This window comes from Buteo buteo, chromosome 13, assembly GCF_964188355.1.
Source record: "Buteo buteo chromosome 13, bButBut1.hap1.1, whole genome shotgun sequence".
Taxonomy (NCBI): Eukaryota; Metazoa; Chordata; class Aves; order Accipitriformes; family Accipitridae; genus Buteo; species Buteo buteo.
This window is the reverse complement of record NC_134183.1, coordinates 34451034-34469774: the sequence shown is the minus strand read 5'-3', so window position 1 is coordinate 34469774 and position 18741 is coordinate 34451034. Positions and strand designations below refer to the sequence as shown.

The 18741-nt window shown below is 43.3% G+C and overlaps 2 protein-coding genes across 2 annotated transcripts in view; one reads left to right on the top strand and one right to left on the bottom strand.

Annotated features, from left to right (window-relative positions):
- The window catches only part of TLN2 (talin 2), a 234034-nt gene extending 228708 nt beyond the window's left edge, over positions 1 to 5326 (bottom strand). Inside the window, exon 1 of the mRNA XM_075045499.1 lies at positions 5309 to 5326. The gene's annotated coding sequence lies outside the window, so the exon portion shown is untranslated. The remainder of the gene's footprint in view (positions 1 to 5308) is intronic.
- Positions 5327 to 5366: 40 nt separating this feature from the next.
- LOC142039164 (C2 calcium-dependent domain-containing protein 4C-like) lies at positions 5367 to 7927 on the top strand. The gene is made up of 2 exons (XM_075045502.1): positions 5367 to 6202; positions 6502 to 7927. Exon 2 carries the CDS (start codon positions 6557 to 6559, stop codon positions 7853 to 7855), a length of 1299 nt encoding a protein of 432 aa, XP_074901603.1. The 5' UTR covers positions 5367 to 6202; positions 6502 to 6556; the 3' UTR covers positions 7856 to 7927.
- Positions 7928 to 18741: the final 10814 nt, after the last annotated feature.

Sequence of the window (18741 nt, the reverse complement as noted above, 5' to 3'; positions counted from 1 at the left end):
ACCCTCTGAAGTTGCTAGGAAATCCACTCTGCTCTGCTGTTGAATTTCATCCCGGTTATCTGTGTGCAGAAGCTTGCTTTTCCAGGTAATTGGCTGAACTGAGCAGTGGAGCTCATTTCTCTGCAAGCATGGGAAATGTAGATAATGAATTACCTGTTGTGTGGTATATTTCATGATCCTGATAGCCTTTAAAATATTTTCTGGTTCCATTCTCTCCTACAGTGTTACAAGTCTGCTTGACAAAGTTATTGGCAGTCTTGAGTTCTCTATACACCACTGTTGTGAAAGATGCATCTGTTTTTCCATTAATGTCTGAAGTGAGCTTTGTACGTAACAGCTCTCTAGTCCATTGTACTGCTTATCAGTACCATGTTGGCCCACAGCATTATAACTACAGCTGAACAGTGAGCAGAAAAAAATCCTATCAATCCAATTAGAAACGCTGTCATTAAAACAACAGAAAATTAAAACATTATTAAAAAAAAGACTTGAACAACAAGAACCCATTTGAATCTAAGTAATTCTGTAGATCCTAAGGTAAGACAGTTCCAGCATTGTATTCTAGAAAAAATGTTGAGGCTTTTTCTCAGCAATACTGGTACACTTCAAGCTGAGTTTCAGTTTCTTATTGGCATTTTATGAGACTATTCAGTGTTTCCAGCCCTCACCAGTAATATTTCATAAAGATTTTCCCATGAGATATCATTTTTCACTTTCACTGGACAAAGACAAGCCTGATAACCTGCTACATTGCATAAGCATATTGCTCCAGTTCATTGAATATTTGGCATTAAATTTTGATTTGTTCCTGAGTAAAATCAATGAAGCTGTTACATATGTATAATGCTTTCTATGATGTCTGTGTTCTCTATAACCCTGAAACCTTCTATTTCTTTGTGTTTTACCTGGATTCAGGTGTCAACTCATCTGACTGTTGTAAGAAGTATACAACTGACCCACAGAAGAGAATCTAGAATCTGCTTATCCTGTTGGTCTGAATTTGTACTGACTTGTAGATACATAGGGAATACTGAAAAACCTATTCACCCTCAAAAGTCACCCTGTTCCCCAGGCTCTGTTGACTGTAGGCACTTAAATCAGTGATGTTCATTTAAGTAAAAACTTTCAAATCTTTTCCTAAGGGAAGGGCAATGATAAGCAAGAATTAATTTTGTTATCCAGTGAAGTTACCTTCAGTATTCAGTCAATGCAATCAAAGCCAATGATCTGCTCTTCTTTATGACCTGCTCCTTTTTTATAATAGAACTTGCTTTATGCCAGAATGTGCTCCCTTGTTAGTGATGGTTATAGAAACTAAATTTCCACAATAAAATAGTAATTGTTTTTTATGCTTCACAAGTAGAATAAAATCTAGGCAAAATATTTATGATGGATGTTTAGAATTACTAACTGCTGATAAACGAATTAGGTGTATTTTAGGGGAGGTGTTGAGTATTTTTTATCATTCAAGGTAAAATCAGTACTAAACAATCTCTCATACACTAGCAGCAATGTAATCAAACAAGCTGATTGGGTAGGAAATAAGGAGTGAAGCTAATCAGAAATGTATATTATTTACTAGTGAATGTTTATAGACAAACTCTTGTATGTGTTTGAGAGAATGGAATAAAATGTTTCCCATCTGATGGCATTTAAGCTTTAAAGGAGATGAGCAGTTTCAGAAAGGACGTTAGTCATTACTAGTAGGTTGCTTGAACACAGAAAATACAAGAAAGACTTAATTCCCCTTTTCATTATCCCCTATTCATTTTACCTCTTTTCTCCCACCTTTATACATATTTATGTCTGCCTAGAGGGTTCCTTTACACAGCTGAGCATGGGAATTGCTGTTTGTGAAAGTTAGACTCTACCTTCATGTTACAATATGTGACAGAGAAAATGGACTGGAGCAGCTCATCTACTCCTGGGCACCAAATTGTTGCAGGGGAAAATATTTCTTTAATTGATTAAAATGCTAGACTGGGTTTTCCATAAATAGAATCTGAATCTTATTGGCCTTGGACACCATTCTTTTTCTGAAGTATGTTTCATGCTGGAAGCTGGGTTTTGCATCATGGGGTTTTAAAACATGGAAGCATGCAGGGAAAAGAAATTTAACATCATGTAGACAAAATAATGAAAATATGTTTTCAGATTTGAAAGAGACATAAAGTAGATACTGCATGGAAATGGGTGTTTTTCCATTGTAAACATGGAAAGGCATGTAAAGGCAAATGCAGTTAGATCCCTGTACAGTCCCAAACTTCAGACTGAGAGATTTTTTTTGCTGACTTCAGTGGCAGTAGAATTAGGGACAGCATAACTTTCTTGGATTTTGCATGGCAAATGTCAGCTTCTCATCACAGGACCATGTAATATGCTAGAAAGAATGAATTCTTTAGTTCGTACCTTTAGATTTTTACAGTTCATACTGCTGTGACACAAGGTACTTGAGATATTTTGCATAAAGTCCCAAAGTACCTGAAGGGCCCTGCCACTCCTGTGCTCTTGCTGCCAAGCAGCACTCAGGCATCTGTTCTTTCATTTGTTCATTTAAAGGAGCATGGACACTTCTCATAAAGCTATGCAGAAATTTGTCTTTGCTGATGAGGTAGAATATAAGCTACTATATGATACAAAATTAGAGAAGAAAGATAAAGTTTTCAGATTAGATTTGCTGAATTTCAGTAACTACTTTGTATTACTATACAGGTGATGCAGAATGACCTGATTTAGGCCAGAAGTGCTGGGCAGAGTGCTAATAGATATCTTTGACCTTTGTCAAAATGGCAGGAATGAATCAATGTGCTATAAATTTGCTCATGATATCAATCTCTAATAAAAAAAAAAAAATCTAAGTCCCTCTTGGTTGAGGTTTTTTTTCAAGTAACTACAGCTGAATTGCTGCTGCTTTCCCTACAAAAATAAAACTGAACAGGGTTATTTACTCTCCCAGAAGCCTGTGGAAATTTTGTGAATTTGGGTGGTATAATGCACTGACCCATTTCTGTTGCTTTAAGAATGGCAAGCTGTTATGTGCTGTCTCATCCACGCCTGTCTTCCACGCCTCCCCCTTTCACAGCAGGGCCAGAAGTTTTTCTTTTTTATCTTCCCACTCATCTTGGCTGGACAAGGAAGGCTCCACCTCCCCTGGTGCACATCATCCAGAGGCTGTCAGCTCCTGAAGAACTCCTGCCTCTACCCACTGTAAACGACTGACCAGAGTGAAAGGTTTCCTTTTGCACTTCCAGGCCCTTGAACCAGTCAGTGCCATTGATGAAGACCTAGAAAACAGGTCTGAATTTGTGTAATTATTTCAGGCAGAGATGTCTTTTACCATAACAGCTGCACTGGATGGGTCTTGCAAGTGTACAGGGTAACAATGCTCTCCTCCCTTTACAGAAATATGCTGCGGTAGTTCGTGTGTGTGTACACACAACATCCCCACGCTCAAGATCTTGTAGAACTACTGCTTTTTTCTATCAATAACCGGGACATTGCTATTGTTTGCGGGAGAATGAAACAATTTGTAAACTAGGTGCTGAATTAAAAACTTAAATCAGCTCAGTTAAACAAGAACGGCAAGCTTTTGCATCTAGGGCTCTGGTGGGCTAGGTTTCAAACGTGTTTTGGCCGATGCCCATCTGTTGTCAACATCAACACTCCCCCTCCGCACCGCGGGGCTGGCCTCCTCGGCTGGCGGCCGACAGGGGGTGCCCGGGGCCCGCGGTGGGGCCGGCCCCGCCCCGGCCCCGCCCGAAGGGAGACGGCGCGGGCACGGTCGGACGTTTCCTGAGCCGGGTCGTTATGGCGAGTGAAGTCATAAAGGACAGTACAGAAATAAAATCGGTGCGACACGTGAAGGCAAAAACCCCAGACTTCGTCCCGTGTTACTCGGGTAGGAGATTTCCTTCTGCCACAGCTTTTCCAGCCCCTGGCCAGATCCCAGGGTTTCACCTGTTACTGGCAGAGGAGTCGTAATAAAGCCTTGCCGCAAATTACATCCTTTCCGGTTTAAAAGTGGTTTATGGCAGACCCATTTTTTTTATAGCAACAGGAAGCCTTGTTGGCAGCATATTTTAATTATGCTCTGAAGCTAATCAAGGAAAGAGAAAACGTTTTGAACACAGGAAGCTAAACAGCTAATCATACGTTTGAGTGCCTATTTCCACGGGGGATGTACAAGTACTTAAGTGTTCCTGAACTCCCAGCACATCAGCAATCTGTTAAATGGCTATAAAGTGCAGGCTTTATGAGGAAGGGGAGGATATGTACCACCCAGTGTTAGGCACCTGCTCCCTTTGCAGTCACCTGAGGGAGAGAAGCAGCTGAGATCAGGAAACTCTGAGTCACCCTCTGGAAAAACCCTAGCTCTTTTCACTAAGTGCAGAGAAAGCCTGAAGAGACTAAATGGAAATTAAGTATCTAAACCAGGGTGGCTACTTTATTTCACCACTGCCTGATGCTAGCTGTGGACTTGGTACACCTGAGGCTAATTGCCATATCTGAAGTACTTCTGCAAACTGTTACTGGAGGTAATAAGGTTCCCACTAAAAAGCTCCATTTCCTTCATTTTTCTCTGGTTTTAGACTCAAATCTTTCTTTGGTATTAAAGGCAGAGGTGTATATATTGGAACGAAGCTCACTTACTCTTTGGAAGCTACAGGATATATGATGTGCAATGTCTAGTACTGTACTGCCTGGTCTGAGTGTGTAACAGCTATGTGGCACACGTTCTGCTTCCCAAAGGAGAGCATCCCAGTGTCTCCAATAGCTCCACTTCTATGCTGCTGAAAATTGTCATTAGCTGGGGAAAGCTCAAACCCTCTCTGGAAGCCTCTGAATCAGATTGGGGATTATTTGAAGCACACCCATAGCAAGTAAGTCCATCTAAGTAAACTGCAAAAGCACTGACACCTGAAGTAACTGATGTAGTAACTGAGTAACTGACGTTACTAAGACATTTGGGGTGTCCTAAACCTTTTTACAAAGCATGGCAGAAAGAATTTTCTCTGATTTGAATCACTAGAGGATTATGATCAAAGTGAAGCTTAACTGGTGTAAAACAAGCAGGAGAGAGGCAAGGCTCAGACCCAGAACATGCATGTTCCCAGCTAAATCTTTCAGCAGGTTCAAAATGTCCCCTGCCCCTGTAACCCACTTTGTTTTCTCTGAGCACACCTTGTCTATTTCAAGCACTCTGTAAACAGGAACTTTAGCTCTTTAGCGGGAAAAGGAAAGACAGAAAATCACTTGTCTACTATCGCCATGTTACAGGCGTACAGCTTCAACTGAGTATTTAGCCAACCTGTTTGGCAGGCCTTCCTGGCTTTGCAGTTAAGATTCCTACTTGCAGCTTGCAGAATAGAGTTTGCAGAGGTCCATCCAAGTTCTGCTGCATTGCACAACTGCGGTGAGAAAGTTCATGGATCCCACCTGGCTCTGTGCACTGTCTGTTAAGCGTCACGCATGCCTGTGCTGTTGACATACTCCATTTCAAGGTGATTTGCCAAAGCATTTTCTGCCTCGTTTTTCTCCTCGCTGCATCTGCATTCCTGTTTCTGTTGTTGCTCAGAATCAGCGACAGGACACCGGGTCAGGGCTCGGTTGTCTCATGTTCTTTGTGGACAATGGGGCGGGGGCACACTTTCAGATGCAGAAAAACAGCGAAGTTCTTTTCAAACGAGCTTGAAAAACTGCAATCCCCGCTTCCTACTGCTCTGATGCGGGAAACCTGCCAAGATCTCGAGAAGAAAAGCAGCACCGAGACAATTCCTCTTTTGTCCTGGGTCTCGAAACACCTCGGGACGCCTCCGTAAAGACGTTAATCGAAAAAGAAACTGGAAGGAGCGGGGGCTGCTTGCCGTACGGCTGCCTTTGGCCACCCCTGAGAGCGCGGAGCCGGGCGAGGGCAGCCCCGTCCCGCCGCGCTGGCGGGCGGGTGCCAAGCGCCGGGCGTTCATCAAAAAGCGCTTATCCCGCGAAAGACTCGTTTGGCGAGATCCCTCCCTAGGGACGTCCCCGGCACTCAGCGCGGCATCCCTCCTCCTCCTCCTCCTCCTCCTCCTCCTCCGGCGGTGGCGGTGGCGCGGGTGGGAGGCGCCCGGCGGGGCTAGAAAAGGGCTGGCTGTGTACCCTGGGGGCTGTTAGCAGCGAGAGAGTGAGCGCTGCTGGAAGGAGCAAGTGGCTGGCACTTGGCAAGGTACGTCCTCTGCTAGGCGAGAAGTATGGGAGGGGGCGGGGGGGGGGGTATCAGAGAGGGACGTTTTCCCCTGGTAGTGACTCGATACCGTTTTATCTCTTTAGTGGTTTAGTTCTGTTCTTGCGGCGAAATCCCTTCGACTTCGCTAAAGATAGTGTGCTGGGCAGAGGCTGTTTTGAACCTGTGGATTGGCTGGGCTTGTGCCAGTCCTGCCTGGAATAGCATGCTCCGTGTCTTGCTTGGCTGTAGTGTGTCCGAGAAGGATGTTCATGTACTTCTGCATCTCTGTGTGTCTGCAGGTGGATTTGTACTTAAAGCTTCTCCCCTTTGAGGACCTCCTGCCCAGTTATAGGGATGTGGTTCTTGGAAAAGATCAGAGCATCACATGAAAACAGCAACCTACCCAGCTCCTTCCTGGGACTGCCACCTGGCCAAAACCTGCCTGAAAAAGCTCGACCGGGGGCTGCTGCTTTTCCTAATGTCCTCACCCCTGACAGAATCCCTGAATTCTGCATTCCTCCCAGGCTGACCAGCTCTGGCCCTGTTAAGGGCACTGGCTCTTACCAGGATGGCCGTTCAGAGGACACAGATCTTAATTCTTCTGACTACAGCCCCAGCTCTTCTTTGCCACACCTCATTCAGGTGGAAAGCGCTGAAGAGATCCCAGCTCTGGAGGAAGAAAGTACCAACTCAGACCCGCAGTCCCAAGCAGCGCTCTCCCTGCCTCACTTTCCCAGAGCCCCCACTTCCTATGGATTCTGCACTTTGCTGGAGAGTCCCCACACCAGGAGAAAGGAGTCCATCTTCCATGGTGATCCACATAGTGCTCTGCCCAGCCTGATGCTGTCTCGATCCAGAGCTAACACATTCAGTGGCAAAGGGAGTATGTCTAATCCCATTGCTATCAGCTTTGCTTCTGTGAGGCTGCCTCCCAAGCATCTCTCTCTGCACAGGCAAGGCGCCTGTGACAGTGATACTGCCTCCTCCAGTGATTCGTCTCCTTTCAGTTCTCCACTTCTCAGCAGGTCATCTCCCAGATTCTGCTCCCTCATCAAAACACGAAGTCAGGAGGGATTGCTCTGCCGAGCGCTGAAAGCCAAGAACAAATCCAGCATGGCCAGGAACAATTCCTTCTCTACAGAGGAGAGCAGCTCCACTGATAACAGCCCCAGTGCCATCAGGCGGGCCTCGGAGGGGCTGCTTGCCGTGCGGAGCTTTAGCATGTCCTGTTCTCCCATCTTTCCCCTGGACCTGACCCACAGCCGGGAGAGACTAGTGGGAGAGAGTACTGTGGTAATGGACAAGGGCGGCATGTTGAGGCTATCGACTGAATACTGCTCAGAGAATGAGAGGCTGCGGATCCGCCTGATCAGTGCAGAGGGTTTATATGATGACTCTGTAGAGCCCAAAAACATAAACTGCTGTATCACCTTCTCTCTGGTGCCAGGGAAAACACAGAAGCAGAGGAGCACTGTTATAAAGAAAAGCAGAAACCCCATCTTCAATGAGGACTTCTTTTTTGATGGCATTGCAGAAGAGGAGCTTTATAGCATTTCTGTAAGGATGAAAGCAATGAATAAAGGGTGCAGTATGAAACGGGATTACACCTTAGGAGAACGGGAGTTGTCTTTAATGAGTATGTTGTCAGTGTAATACTTCAAATATTCTGACAGACTAATTTTGTCTCCTGAAAGTTTTCTATGAAATAAAGTTTTGGGTTGACTTTGTTTTTTAAAAGAATACTTTAAAGCACTGTGTTGCTTGGTATTACTCTCATGCTGTTGTGCCTTATCATGCTGCTTAACACTTCAAACTCTGTGAGGTATTTGCTGTTAAACTAAAAGGTGGCTGTGGAGCAGACCTTCTGCCTGTAGAGTAGGAGACAAGGGCTAGTTTCCCTTTATCCTAAAGGATTAGGTGGTTACCAAGTCAAAGCTGTTCTTGTTTATGGCTTTCAGGGTGTGGAAGGGTTGTTTTTCACTCACTCTGGTCCCTAAGCAGGTATACAGCTTGTGCATACAGCAGGCACTGAATTCTGTTGCAGCTCCCGGGTACTACATCAGTTAAATAGGCCATTTTGACAGCACTCATATTTACAGAAATGAATGTTTTAATGTGTCCTGTATGTGGGAAGGGGGAGAGAGAGATACATAGTTTGTTTGGGAATCAGCCCTTCTCCTACAATGGGGGTGGAGGATTTGGACACCCAAAGCAGGTGTAGGTTTGTGTTGAGGATAACAAGATCAGCTTCTGAGCAGCAGCTAAAAGCTGCTGCAGGTGGGGCTTGCTTTCTCTCCACAGACCTATACTATAGACACTGAACAGTGAGGTGGCTCCTGCCTGGAGTCACAATGGAGTGGGTGGTTGCTGCAGCAAAGTTAGCATCTTCATTTACCTTTCCTTTCAATGATTGATTTCACAGCTGTCAGGATGAAGTTGCCAGGTAATTTTATTTTGGTCAGGAATGTACCTTGGAGGTATAACCCTCAGCAATTCAGCTATCAAACCCTTTCTGAAACTGAAGCAGAATGGGTAAGATATCAATATGACAAGGGCAAAGGATAGTTTGGGATCTCTGGGTTGAATTCCTGCTTCAGCTAATGACTTGGTGCATGCCTTGTTTAAGTCACCGTGATAAAATTAGGATAATCTTTCTCTGTCCTGTACCAGCAAACAGCGAGTGGCTGAGGCACTTGCTTTAGCACCATGAGAAACACAAAGGTGCAGAGCTCCTACATGCTTGAGGCCACCTTTTTTTTTTTCCTGCTGAGGTGGACTGGAAGCTAGGTAAAACGGATAAACTCATACAAACTGCTGCTGTGCACGTGGGAGGAGGCAGAAACTCTGTCTTGAAAGTCCAGGCCTGTTGCTGTCTCCCGATTAAGTTGCAGGCTTTGTTATGTGAGGGTAGATAAGCCTTAATGGGGGAGCAATCCACCCAGGCACAGGGCACAGAAAAGGAAGGTTTTCTTCTGTGTTCTCTGTGAGGCTGTAGAAACAGGGCCTTGCTTGTGCCAAATCTACAGCTTAAAAGCTCTTCCAAAAAGATTTCTAGCAGATCCTCCCTCTGCCCTGTTCTAGCAAGAGTATAACTGCCTGCAAATCATGGGAGGTTCTGGCATTGCTTGGCCACTGAATCATTTGATTCTATTTCAGACTTAAGTACCCCAGGAAGGATGTTTTTCCTTCTGATGGTAGAAAAAGTCCAAAGGATGTTAACTGTGACCATGAGTGCTCAGAAATGCCCACTGCTAATCCTTGATCCAGCTCATGTGAGTTGCTTCTAAAAGCAGAATCCTCATACAAAGGACAACTTGCATAGGAGAATGGCTGTGTATATTCCCAGAAGCTGATTAAAATCACATGGAATAATAATCCCTTTGTGCTAAAGGAAAGAATTAAATGTACTGATGCACTGTGCAGCTGTAGGTGATGCACTAAGCCTTGTATCCTTCAATCTGGGCAAACTGACTATAAGGGAAAACCTAAAGAAAGTGAGGAGAAGGGAAATTAAAATAAGTTACTTCAAGGAAGAGTCAATAATGCTGCAAAAAATTAAGCACATTGCATTGATTATTGCATGGGGTCTCCTGAAAGAAGGCAGAGGCTCCCTCTTCAGGCTCATCACTCATCCACCATCACATTTTTAGTTCTTGGGACTTAGGTCTCTTCACAGGTATACCCACATGGAGAAGGACGCCGAGATAATACAGAAGGGAAGAATTACATGTGTCAGAGGATCACATACAGTCACACTACAGTGGATATCTATCATCTGCCCTGTGATAACATGCCATGCCAGTGCAGTACTGCAGGGACACAGAATGACAGAACGGCTGAGGTGGGAAGGGGCATCTGGAGACTGTATCGCCTGACTCCTGCTGAAAGCAGGGTCAGCTCCAGCAGGTTGCTCAGGACCACCAGTTGGGTTTAGAGCATCTCCAAGGACAGAGAGTCCACAGTCTGCTTGGGAATGCTACTCCAGTGTTTTACCACCCTAACAGTAAAAAAGTTTTTCTTTCTGCACAAGTGGAATTTCCTGTATTTCAGTTTGCGCTCGTTGCCTCTTGTCCTGTTACTGGATACCCCTGAGAAGACCCTGGCTCCATCCTCTTCACAACCTCCCATCAGATATTCATACACATCAATGAGATCTTCCCTGAGCCTTCTCTTCCACGGGCTAATGGGCATAGTGTAGTTACTGGCATAAAAGAGAAGTGCTTGTAAAGTCTCACCCTTCATCAGGCAGGGAAGGAGTTAAGTCCTTGGAGAAAGTTCTCCCTTCCTTTTGTAGGAGAATAGGTTTCCAGCTGGGCTCACTTAGACAGGTATTTAAAGAGGTGAAAACTGAGCTGGTTTTGAGGCTCTTTAAACAATTACTTCTTTCTGAGAAAGTCTCCCTACAGAAGTTTGGTGACAGGCTTGTATGCTAGAGGGTGACTTGCTCCTTCAGCTGAAAGCAGCAGAAGACTTGCATGCCTGATTCAAAGGCAGAGTTTAAGCCTGGGAAAGACAGCCGGACTTTGCCTATGTTTCTCTGGTAAATAATCTAACTTCGGGGTTTTCTGGATAATTTTCTTCTTTAATATGAGAACTTTGAATTAAGTACCTATTCAGCTACATTAGTCAGACTCAGGACTAAGTATGACTGTAACACTAGATGGAAAACAGTTTTGGTCCATGTGAATGCATTTTAGTGTATCTTTTTACAATTTGGGGTATTTGATCCCTTTCAAGCTTTAGGCTGTTGCTTATCAGGGTGTTGTTTTTATTAGCAATGCAAAGCCATGATACAATTTGAACACTTCCATTTGTTTGAATGTTAGAGGGCATAGGACTTGTTTTCTTGTGCTCTTAGAGGTCAACTATGCTTTAAGTGGTGAACTCCTACAATACTGCCTATGCTGCAGCTGCTCTCCGAAAGCGTCAGCTTTATTGGGGCTATTACGTAAAACACCTGCATAAGCAAACAAGAAGGCAACTGGATACTTCGGCCTGGAAAAACTCATGATGCTTCAATGCTTATATGAGAGTCAACAGCAAGGAAAATAAATCCACCTCCTGGCACTAGCAAACAGCTACTCAGAGTCAAGAAATACTCTCTTCAGAAGTTTTCTGAATTCCTAAAATACCACAAAAATATGGTAGCATAAATGACTCTCTCAAGCAAAACTCCTGGTTTGGGGTAGCCTGATCAGCTGTGCTCAAGAGTGTTTACTGGTTGGAAGATCACCTCTTAATTTCATTTTTAAAAAAACCCTGACAATTGTTTGAGAAAAAGAAGGTCTTTCTGCCAAGATCTTGGACTTGTGTTTTGCTAAGCAAACATTATTTGTTTCAGCTGCACTGGAAGTACTGCTTGTGCTGGCCTTTTCAAACCCAGTTATTATAAGTGTGCCTCTTCAATTCTGGACAAATGTTACTGTAAAGCAAGTCTTATGTTTTTCTTCCCAGAAATCCACGCAGGTCATACTCAAATATAATTTGTGGTGCAATGTACTGCAGTACAGTAGAGTAAAATTCAGTTCCCATAACTGTGCTGCTTTTCAGGTAAAGTTCAGGAATAATACCAAGGGAAGCAAATAACTATGACCTAAAAAGCCTAACAGGACAGATGCGTAGACTGGGGATTAGGCAGCACAGTGTCTGCAGTATCAAATTCCATTTATTGCACCGCTTGTTCTAAGCTGCTCCCATTTCTCAGGCTGGCTCTGGAGAGGTACTGCTGAAAACGATACCTGCACCACCACCAAGTGCCTTCTCTGAGGGGGCTCTTTGGGGAAGCTGGTACTTCTGTTCCTGCTGCTTGGCTTTTCAGTCAGCCATAGTGACCATGGTGAAAGACTGAATATATGATGAGGCCTAATGGGCAAAAATTCTAGGTTTTAGTCTGACTATTAATTGCTTGGGTAACTTTTTAGCTTCCTCAGAGAACTGAGGAAAGAACAGCTGGCTGAATGTCTAAATCTGTCAAAAGCCTATTTTTGGGTTGCCAAGCTACTTCCCCTAGGCTGGGGAAGTTGCGTTGGAGAAATCTATGTAAATGGGATTTCCCAGCATAAGGACCTCTCTGCAGGACTGCTGGGGAGGGCATGCCACAGGCTGTGTGCTTGCTGGGCTGTCCCCATGCTCTCCAGTGACTGCTGCCTGCTTTGGAGATGGGCAGTTGTCCTGCACCTACGTTAGAGATCTTCTGTGCTTGCATAGGTGGCTGAATTGTTGGGCATGGTATTTGGCCAAGGTAGGAAAGGTAATGAGTCACATCTATTGATAGCTTTTTGCAGCAGGATGTTTGACTAAAACAAACAGTAGCGTTACGCTCACAAAATGAATGGCATAATTAGATGCTATCTGTTTTCCATTACTATGTGCTCTGAACAAAAAAATGCATGTAAGATTAATCTGCATATTTAAATGAGATGGCATTTCAATACAGACTTAATGTTGATGACTGTCACTGAAATGTACTCTAATATCATTATTAATAGTGTCTTAGAAGAAAAGACTAAAATTACGCTGAATGATCTGTCCTCATAGTGGGGGTAAAATGAAGTCTGATGTTGCAGAGTGTCTGTGAACTAACCTAGTTTGCATCAAGGTGATTGATATAAAACACAGGTGGCAGGAGGGGACAAAGCTACAGATGCCCGAAACTCAGCCTGGTCTGTGCACAGCATCATGCTGCTGCAGAGTAGGGAAAAGGGCTACGTTCTTCTTGGTCTATTGGCCCGTTGCAGGCTAAGCAAGTAATGTGTTTTATGCTGCTGGTTCTTTGCATTTAGGGGATCCTTATGAGAGGAAAAGAGCTTCCAGTAGTTTTTTGCTCCTGTCAGGAACAGAAATGGCTACAGCTGAGGTTGCTGGTGGTATATGACAATTGGGTGAGGTATCAGGAATTGAGCAGAGTCCCAGTGATGAGAGGAAGGGTCCAACAAACAGGAGTGAAAAGAATTAACAACTTCTTTTGCCTAGATAGCACCACAGGTGACCAGAGAGCTCTGTTTTCTGATTTAGTTATTCCTTCTGCTATTACTTTTCTATTGCTGGCTATAAATGTTCTAATGCTGCAAAATTAGCTATCTTGAGTTGTACAGTGAGAACCTGACCTTGTCAAGCATTGCGTGTACTAGACAGGAAAGCACTGAACAAGATTTTCCAGCTTGCTTCCTTTCTGTTAAATCTTAATGATTTTTCTACTTGCATTTCTCAGCCTCTTTAGTGCAAAATCAGGAAGCATTTGAAGGAGCACAAGGTGAGAGAGAAAGCTGGCTGAAAAAACCTCAGAGCTGGTTCTTTTTAGTGAGAGGGCCAGCCAAAGTTCTGGGTCTTCATTACATTGCTATGTTGAAGAGGCATGTACAGGGAAGCAAGTGACAGCCCATCTGTTTAAACTGTTGCTGTGAAGTACAGGAGGTCACACAAGTTTAGTGTTCCAATGCTTGCATCCCTGCGTGCTGTGGATTTTGTATGGCTATGTCTCACCATGTTCCTCAGCTGCCTGTAAGGAAGAGCTCTTCCCTGTCTTGACATAATAGGTAAGAAAGACATTGAGAAAATCATTCAGGTAAGAGGCTTATGTTAAAGGTGCTCATTTTCTCACATGCAGAGGCAAAGGATGAGATGAGGTAGCTTAGAATGGCACTGCATGAATTCTCATGATTATTTCTATCGTCCCTTTATGAAAGTGCACAGTTCCAGAAGCTGAAACCATTTAACTTCAATCTTTGCTCTGGTTTTGGTGTTGTGTTTTTTTTGTTTTTTTTTTTTTGTCAAACCTTCCTGTGCTAACCATTAGCTGTTTCCAGTGAGCAATAAACCTGACATTACCATACCAGTAAATATAATAGCAGTAACAGATGCTTTCTTGAAATGCCAGAGCCAACTTTTGTTTGTGTGAGGTTTCTCTGATTTCACCAGATTATTTAATTTATGTAATTGTGATTCTAGAAGATACCCCGGTTGTAAGCATGTGTTATTTGACCCCTTCTGGCAGCCCAGTGCCCATAACAGAGCTGTACCTGCCAGAATTGCTTTCTTCTGAGATCCCAGTCATTAAATTTTGCAGAACGAGTTGGGCACTGGGCACAGCTGGGTTTTGCAGTGCTGAATGCCAGAGCTACAGCTGAGCTGGAGGCCCCAGCTCTGCTCCTGCTTGTACTTGAACAGCGTGACAAAGCTTTGGTGTTAAAGACAGGCTCAGCATAATCTGCTGCCCAGCCCGTAGGGACTGCTGTGCTGAAGCTGAGACTAAATTCTGGAGTTGAAGTCAGGGTGGGGGGGCAGGGGGTGGTGGGGGATCACCTAGTAAAGCTTGTTAAAGGCAAATAGCTCATGCTGATTGTTGGCAAAAGCAATGTTGCCAATGATGAAAAAGCGACTGTGGTAAATGCTGACTTTCACACCTGTAATTAGCTTGCTGTCAAAGCTGATTCTAGCCAGTAATTCAGCTGTGCAGTCTTGGATCAGTTGGTCTGTGGGGGAAGGAGGAGAGTCAAGCCTCCACAGGTGATTTTTAATGGATAAGAAAAATTGTCTCAAATCATAGCTGAGGCTTTTCAGAGATGCGATCTAAGCTTGGTTAGCCCAACTCTGTTCCTGATATTCATTGCCTCAGATCTTGAAGCAGCTAAGCAGACTTTGAGTTCATCCTTTGTGGAGAGCAGGGCAGGGAGAGATCCTAACAGGCAGAGAAAGCACAGAACAGCAAAGTGCATGGTGATACACCCTGCCCCTCATTGGGCTGTACCCTCAAATTCATGGTGATAGTACTTGGTCAGTGTCAAATGGTCTCTTGGCTTATTGCTGTGTGTAAGGAGAGTTGTTTTTGCGCGAGTAGCTCAGCAGTGCAAGATTGCCTCATTTGATGCTACAAGTGAGTGGTCCTTGGGACTTGCACCCATTGTCTGCTCTCAGGCCATAGGGCTGGTAGAAGTGAATGCCATCTCCAGCAGGGAGTGTCCCTTTCTGAGGGGCTCAGAAGGTGTCACCTGCAAGATTTGTGTCCTGAATTTTCCCAAACACAAGACCTGACTAACCTTGTTCTCAAAACAAGGTTAGAGTGAAATATAACCTAACTGCAAGGTGTGTTTACAGGGCTCTGATATACTGTGAGTTTGCGCAGTGGCTGTGTTTGTCCTGTTTGTATCTGTCAAATGATGTGATTTCCTGAACTAGTGTGAATTGGGTAACTGACTTTTTGAAATTAGTTTTCGTTAACAGTACAGGTCAAAGTCTGACTACGGTTAGAAACATTGTTAGGAAATTAGCATTAATTTATGAGAAGCTGCATGCAGTGGGATTGCTGAGAAAGGGGTGTATACACACCAGAACTTAAACTGTGCTTCCTAATTACCAAGTTCCCAGGTAAACACGTCTTTCCTCTCTCCTTACCCAGAGGTAACCAGTCTTCTTGTACCTATGAAAGAGCTGTGGAGCAATAGCTGATCTTGTCAACTAAGACAACAAAGTACTTGGGACATCTGGGGGTAAGTGTTTGTCTGCCATGTGTGCTCCATCAGTGACAGAGGACACCTGGGTTGGTAGTGGAGGTGTTGTCAAGTGGGGTGCTGCAAAGGAGAATATCCAAGTAGGTGCAACTGGCTCCAGAAACATCTCCTCAGTTAGGGTGATTATCCCTGTGCCCTGACAGAGGATGCAATGCATCTGAGAAATCATTTTGCATTTTTACTTTTAAGATAAAACTTCTGATTTCTGTTCAGAAAAGTTCCTAAACTATTCTACAGCTTTGTTGCTTATTAACCCAGCTGCCTTTGTAGCAGGATGCTTTGCTGGGGTATGTACTTCATCCAGAGGAATCTGAAACAAAACCACTAGTATGAAAAAGTTAGTAAAACTGAGAGCTATTGCTAACCCACTGGGGGCATTTGACATTATCCAAGTCTGCATAAAACTTAAGCACAAATCTAATTCAATAGTGAGTTTCCTAAGACTCATGCTAAATATTGCTATTGGAAAGGAATGGGCACATCTAGTAAATGTAGACAAGGAGGTATGTGAAGCATCTGGAATATTTTTGTATTGTTCTAAAAATGCACATGGCTTCCTTTAGCCTTCTGCTTTAAAGATACTTTACTAGGAATGAATGAGTTAAGGTTGCCTCAGGGATGGGACTAGATGGAAGTTAGGGAAAACAGACATGTCCAGCTGCCAGGAATGATTTGTCACCCTTGGAAGTTACTACATGGGCACAGGAGAAGATGAGGCTTTAATGTCGAAGGGCCCATGGGAACAGAACACTTAAAAATTGCATGAATATGAAGGGAAACAAAGGGATATTTAATCTGTGGGACCTTTTTAAAGGTCAAAATGCAGCATACTTGCAGGGAAGTTACTAGCAGAAGAACTGATAAAGTAGAAAACCAAAACATGGGACTAGGAGTATCAGTATGGAGCTAATCTGCTCCACTTATTTGTATTTCCACTCAGTGTTTGTGTTGTAAACAAATACTATTTGAAGACTGGGTACTACTCATAGTTCACTTTTTCTTGATAAGAACTTTTTTTCTAAAGAAAACCAGTCCTTGTTATGGCATTGGCCCATGACTTTTTGTCAGCTTCAGAATCACAGAATAGTGGAGGCTGGCAGGGACCCAGAGATCACCTAGTCCAACCCCGTGCTCAAAGCAGGGTCAGCTACAGCAGGTTGCTCAGGACCATGTCCAGTCAGATTTTTTTGGTCTCCCCCCGCGCCACATGCTGCCAGAGCAGGCAGCCTGCTACTGTTATAGGCACATGTCTACTTTGCCTATGCCTTCAGCTAGCTTTGAATCTATTAACTATTTCCAGATCCAGTACTTGAGTATTCATCTTTGATGTTGCAGCTTATGTTGTGTTTTAGTTGTAAAGATAAGAGATGGACTCTTTCCTAATGGACCTTTTGACTCCCAGCATCTCCAAGTCTGGCATCTCCCCTCTTTAAAGTACTTGGACAAAAATAATTTGGCAAGGCTGAAGGCTTGTCTTTCTGATAAATTACCAGTGCATAGCATGTGATTCAGCCATGGTCCATTTCTCTGCTCATTACACTTAAATTAACAAGATTTTTGACTGCATAGGCTGCAGGATTAAGGGCTAAAAGGATGAAAAGACTTGCAGTATGTGATAAAAACATATCTCAGTTAAAGTGGGATATATAAAAAAAATTAACCCATGTCTTACCTGCACTTAGTGACCATTGCTGTCTAAATAGAATATAATCAGTTTCAAAGCAAGAAGGATATAAAAATGCTGATGTATATAAAGAATGGGATGAGAAGTTGGATTGTTCTTTTTTTTAAATATAAAGTGACCAAAAGTGACTGTCCTTTGAAAGGTTGAGGGGGATAAACCCCATTTTTAAAAATCTCACTTCCTTATTTTCTTAATTCCATTATAGTGGAGAAGAAACAGTTTTCCTTGTAATCATGGTGCTGTTTATGATCCTGGTTATTGAGTTTAATTTGCAATAAGACCTTGAGAAGCAACTTATAAAAAAGTCTCCTCTTGATTTTGAGCTCTTCTGTAGCTAGAACCTGTTAAATGGGTCAGCATGTTTTGTGTTTTATTTGAGGGTTCTGTAATTAGGTTCTTGTCTGTCAGATGCAAGAACAGAAAAGTCATTGCTGTTTTTTGGCTTTTTAGTTTATTTTCTTCAGCACTTTCCTAAATTCAGTTTCTTTCTTCAAGGTAGTTCCAAATGCATAACCCAGAGTGACAGCAGTTTAAAAGTGAAGACAAGTGTTTAATGTCTTTTCTGAAGAGTGACTCTGAACCCTTATTGCAAAGCAATTTACTAGATAAACATACATTATTATATTGTATATGTGATACAGTAAAGTCTGAAGAGAAGCTTTTGCCCAGGATACATCAGAAGAGAAAATTCTTTTTACCATGCTCTCAAATATACCAGTCCTATAGCTACCATGTGAGTAACTTAAAAAAAAAAAGAAAAAAAAAAGGCAGAACTGAGTTAGTGGTAGTGGCAGTAAGAACTATATTCCTATGTGTGACAGGAGAGGAAGTTTACCCTTTCTCTCTGCTTTCCATCAGCCCCTCTTCCTATGATTATTGTACAGGCTTCTCCATCTGCCTCACTGTGCCCTCCTCTTCATCCCCATTTTGTTATGTGAGGGTTATTTGAGGGTGCTGGACACTTTAAATGTGGGCTATATGCAGAAAAACAGAGTAATCTCGAGTTCACATCTGTGTATGTAGACTTAAGTGGATAAATCTGGCTGAGTAACCTGAAAACTATGCTGTTTTCATCTATCATGTTGTACAGATTGTGAGACATAAGAAAAAGGGAAAGTAGCAGTGCCATAGGTCTCCCAGGAAAATGTAGGTGTAATAGCAGCAACAACAGAAATCTGGGTCTGTTGAAGGGAGGCTTGGGCCTTGAAACAAAACATCAAGTATCCCCAAGTAAAATACTTGGGAACAATTTTATAAAACAGCTAATGAGAAAAAGATCATTTTCTAGTGGATACATCATAAGGAAAGCTGGGGATCAACCCCAGTTTAGTTCACGTTTAATGACATGA

Excerpts from the sequence above, each read along its gene's own strand:
- LOC142039164 (XM_075045502.1), top strand. The coding sequence starts at position 6,557 with ATGTGGTTCTTGGAAAAGATCAGAGCATCACATGAAAACAGCAACCTA.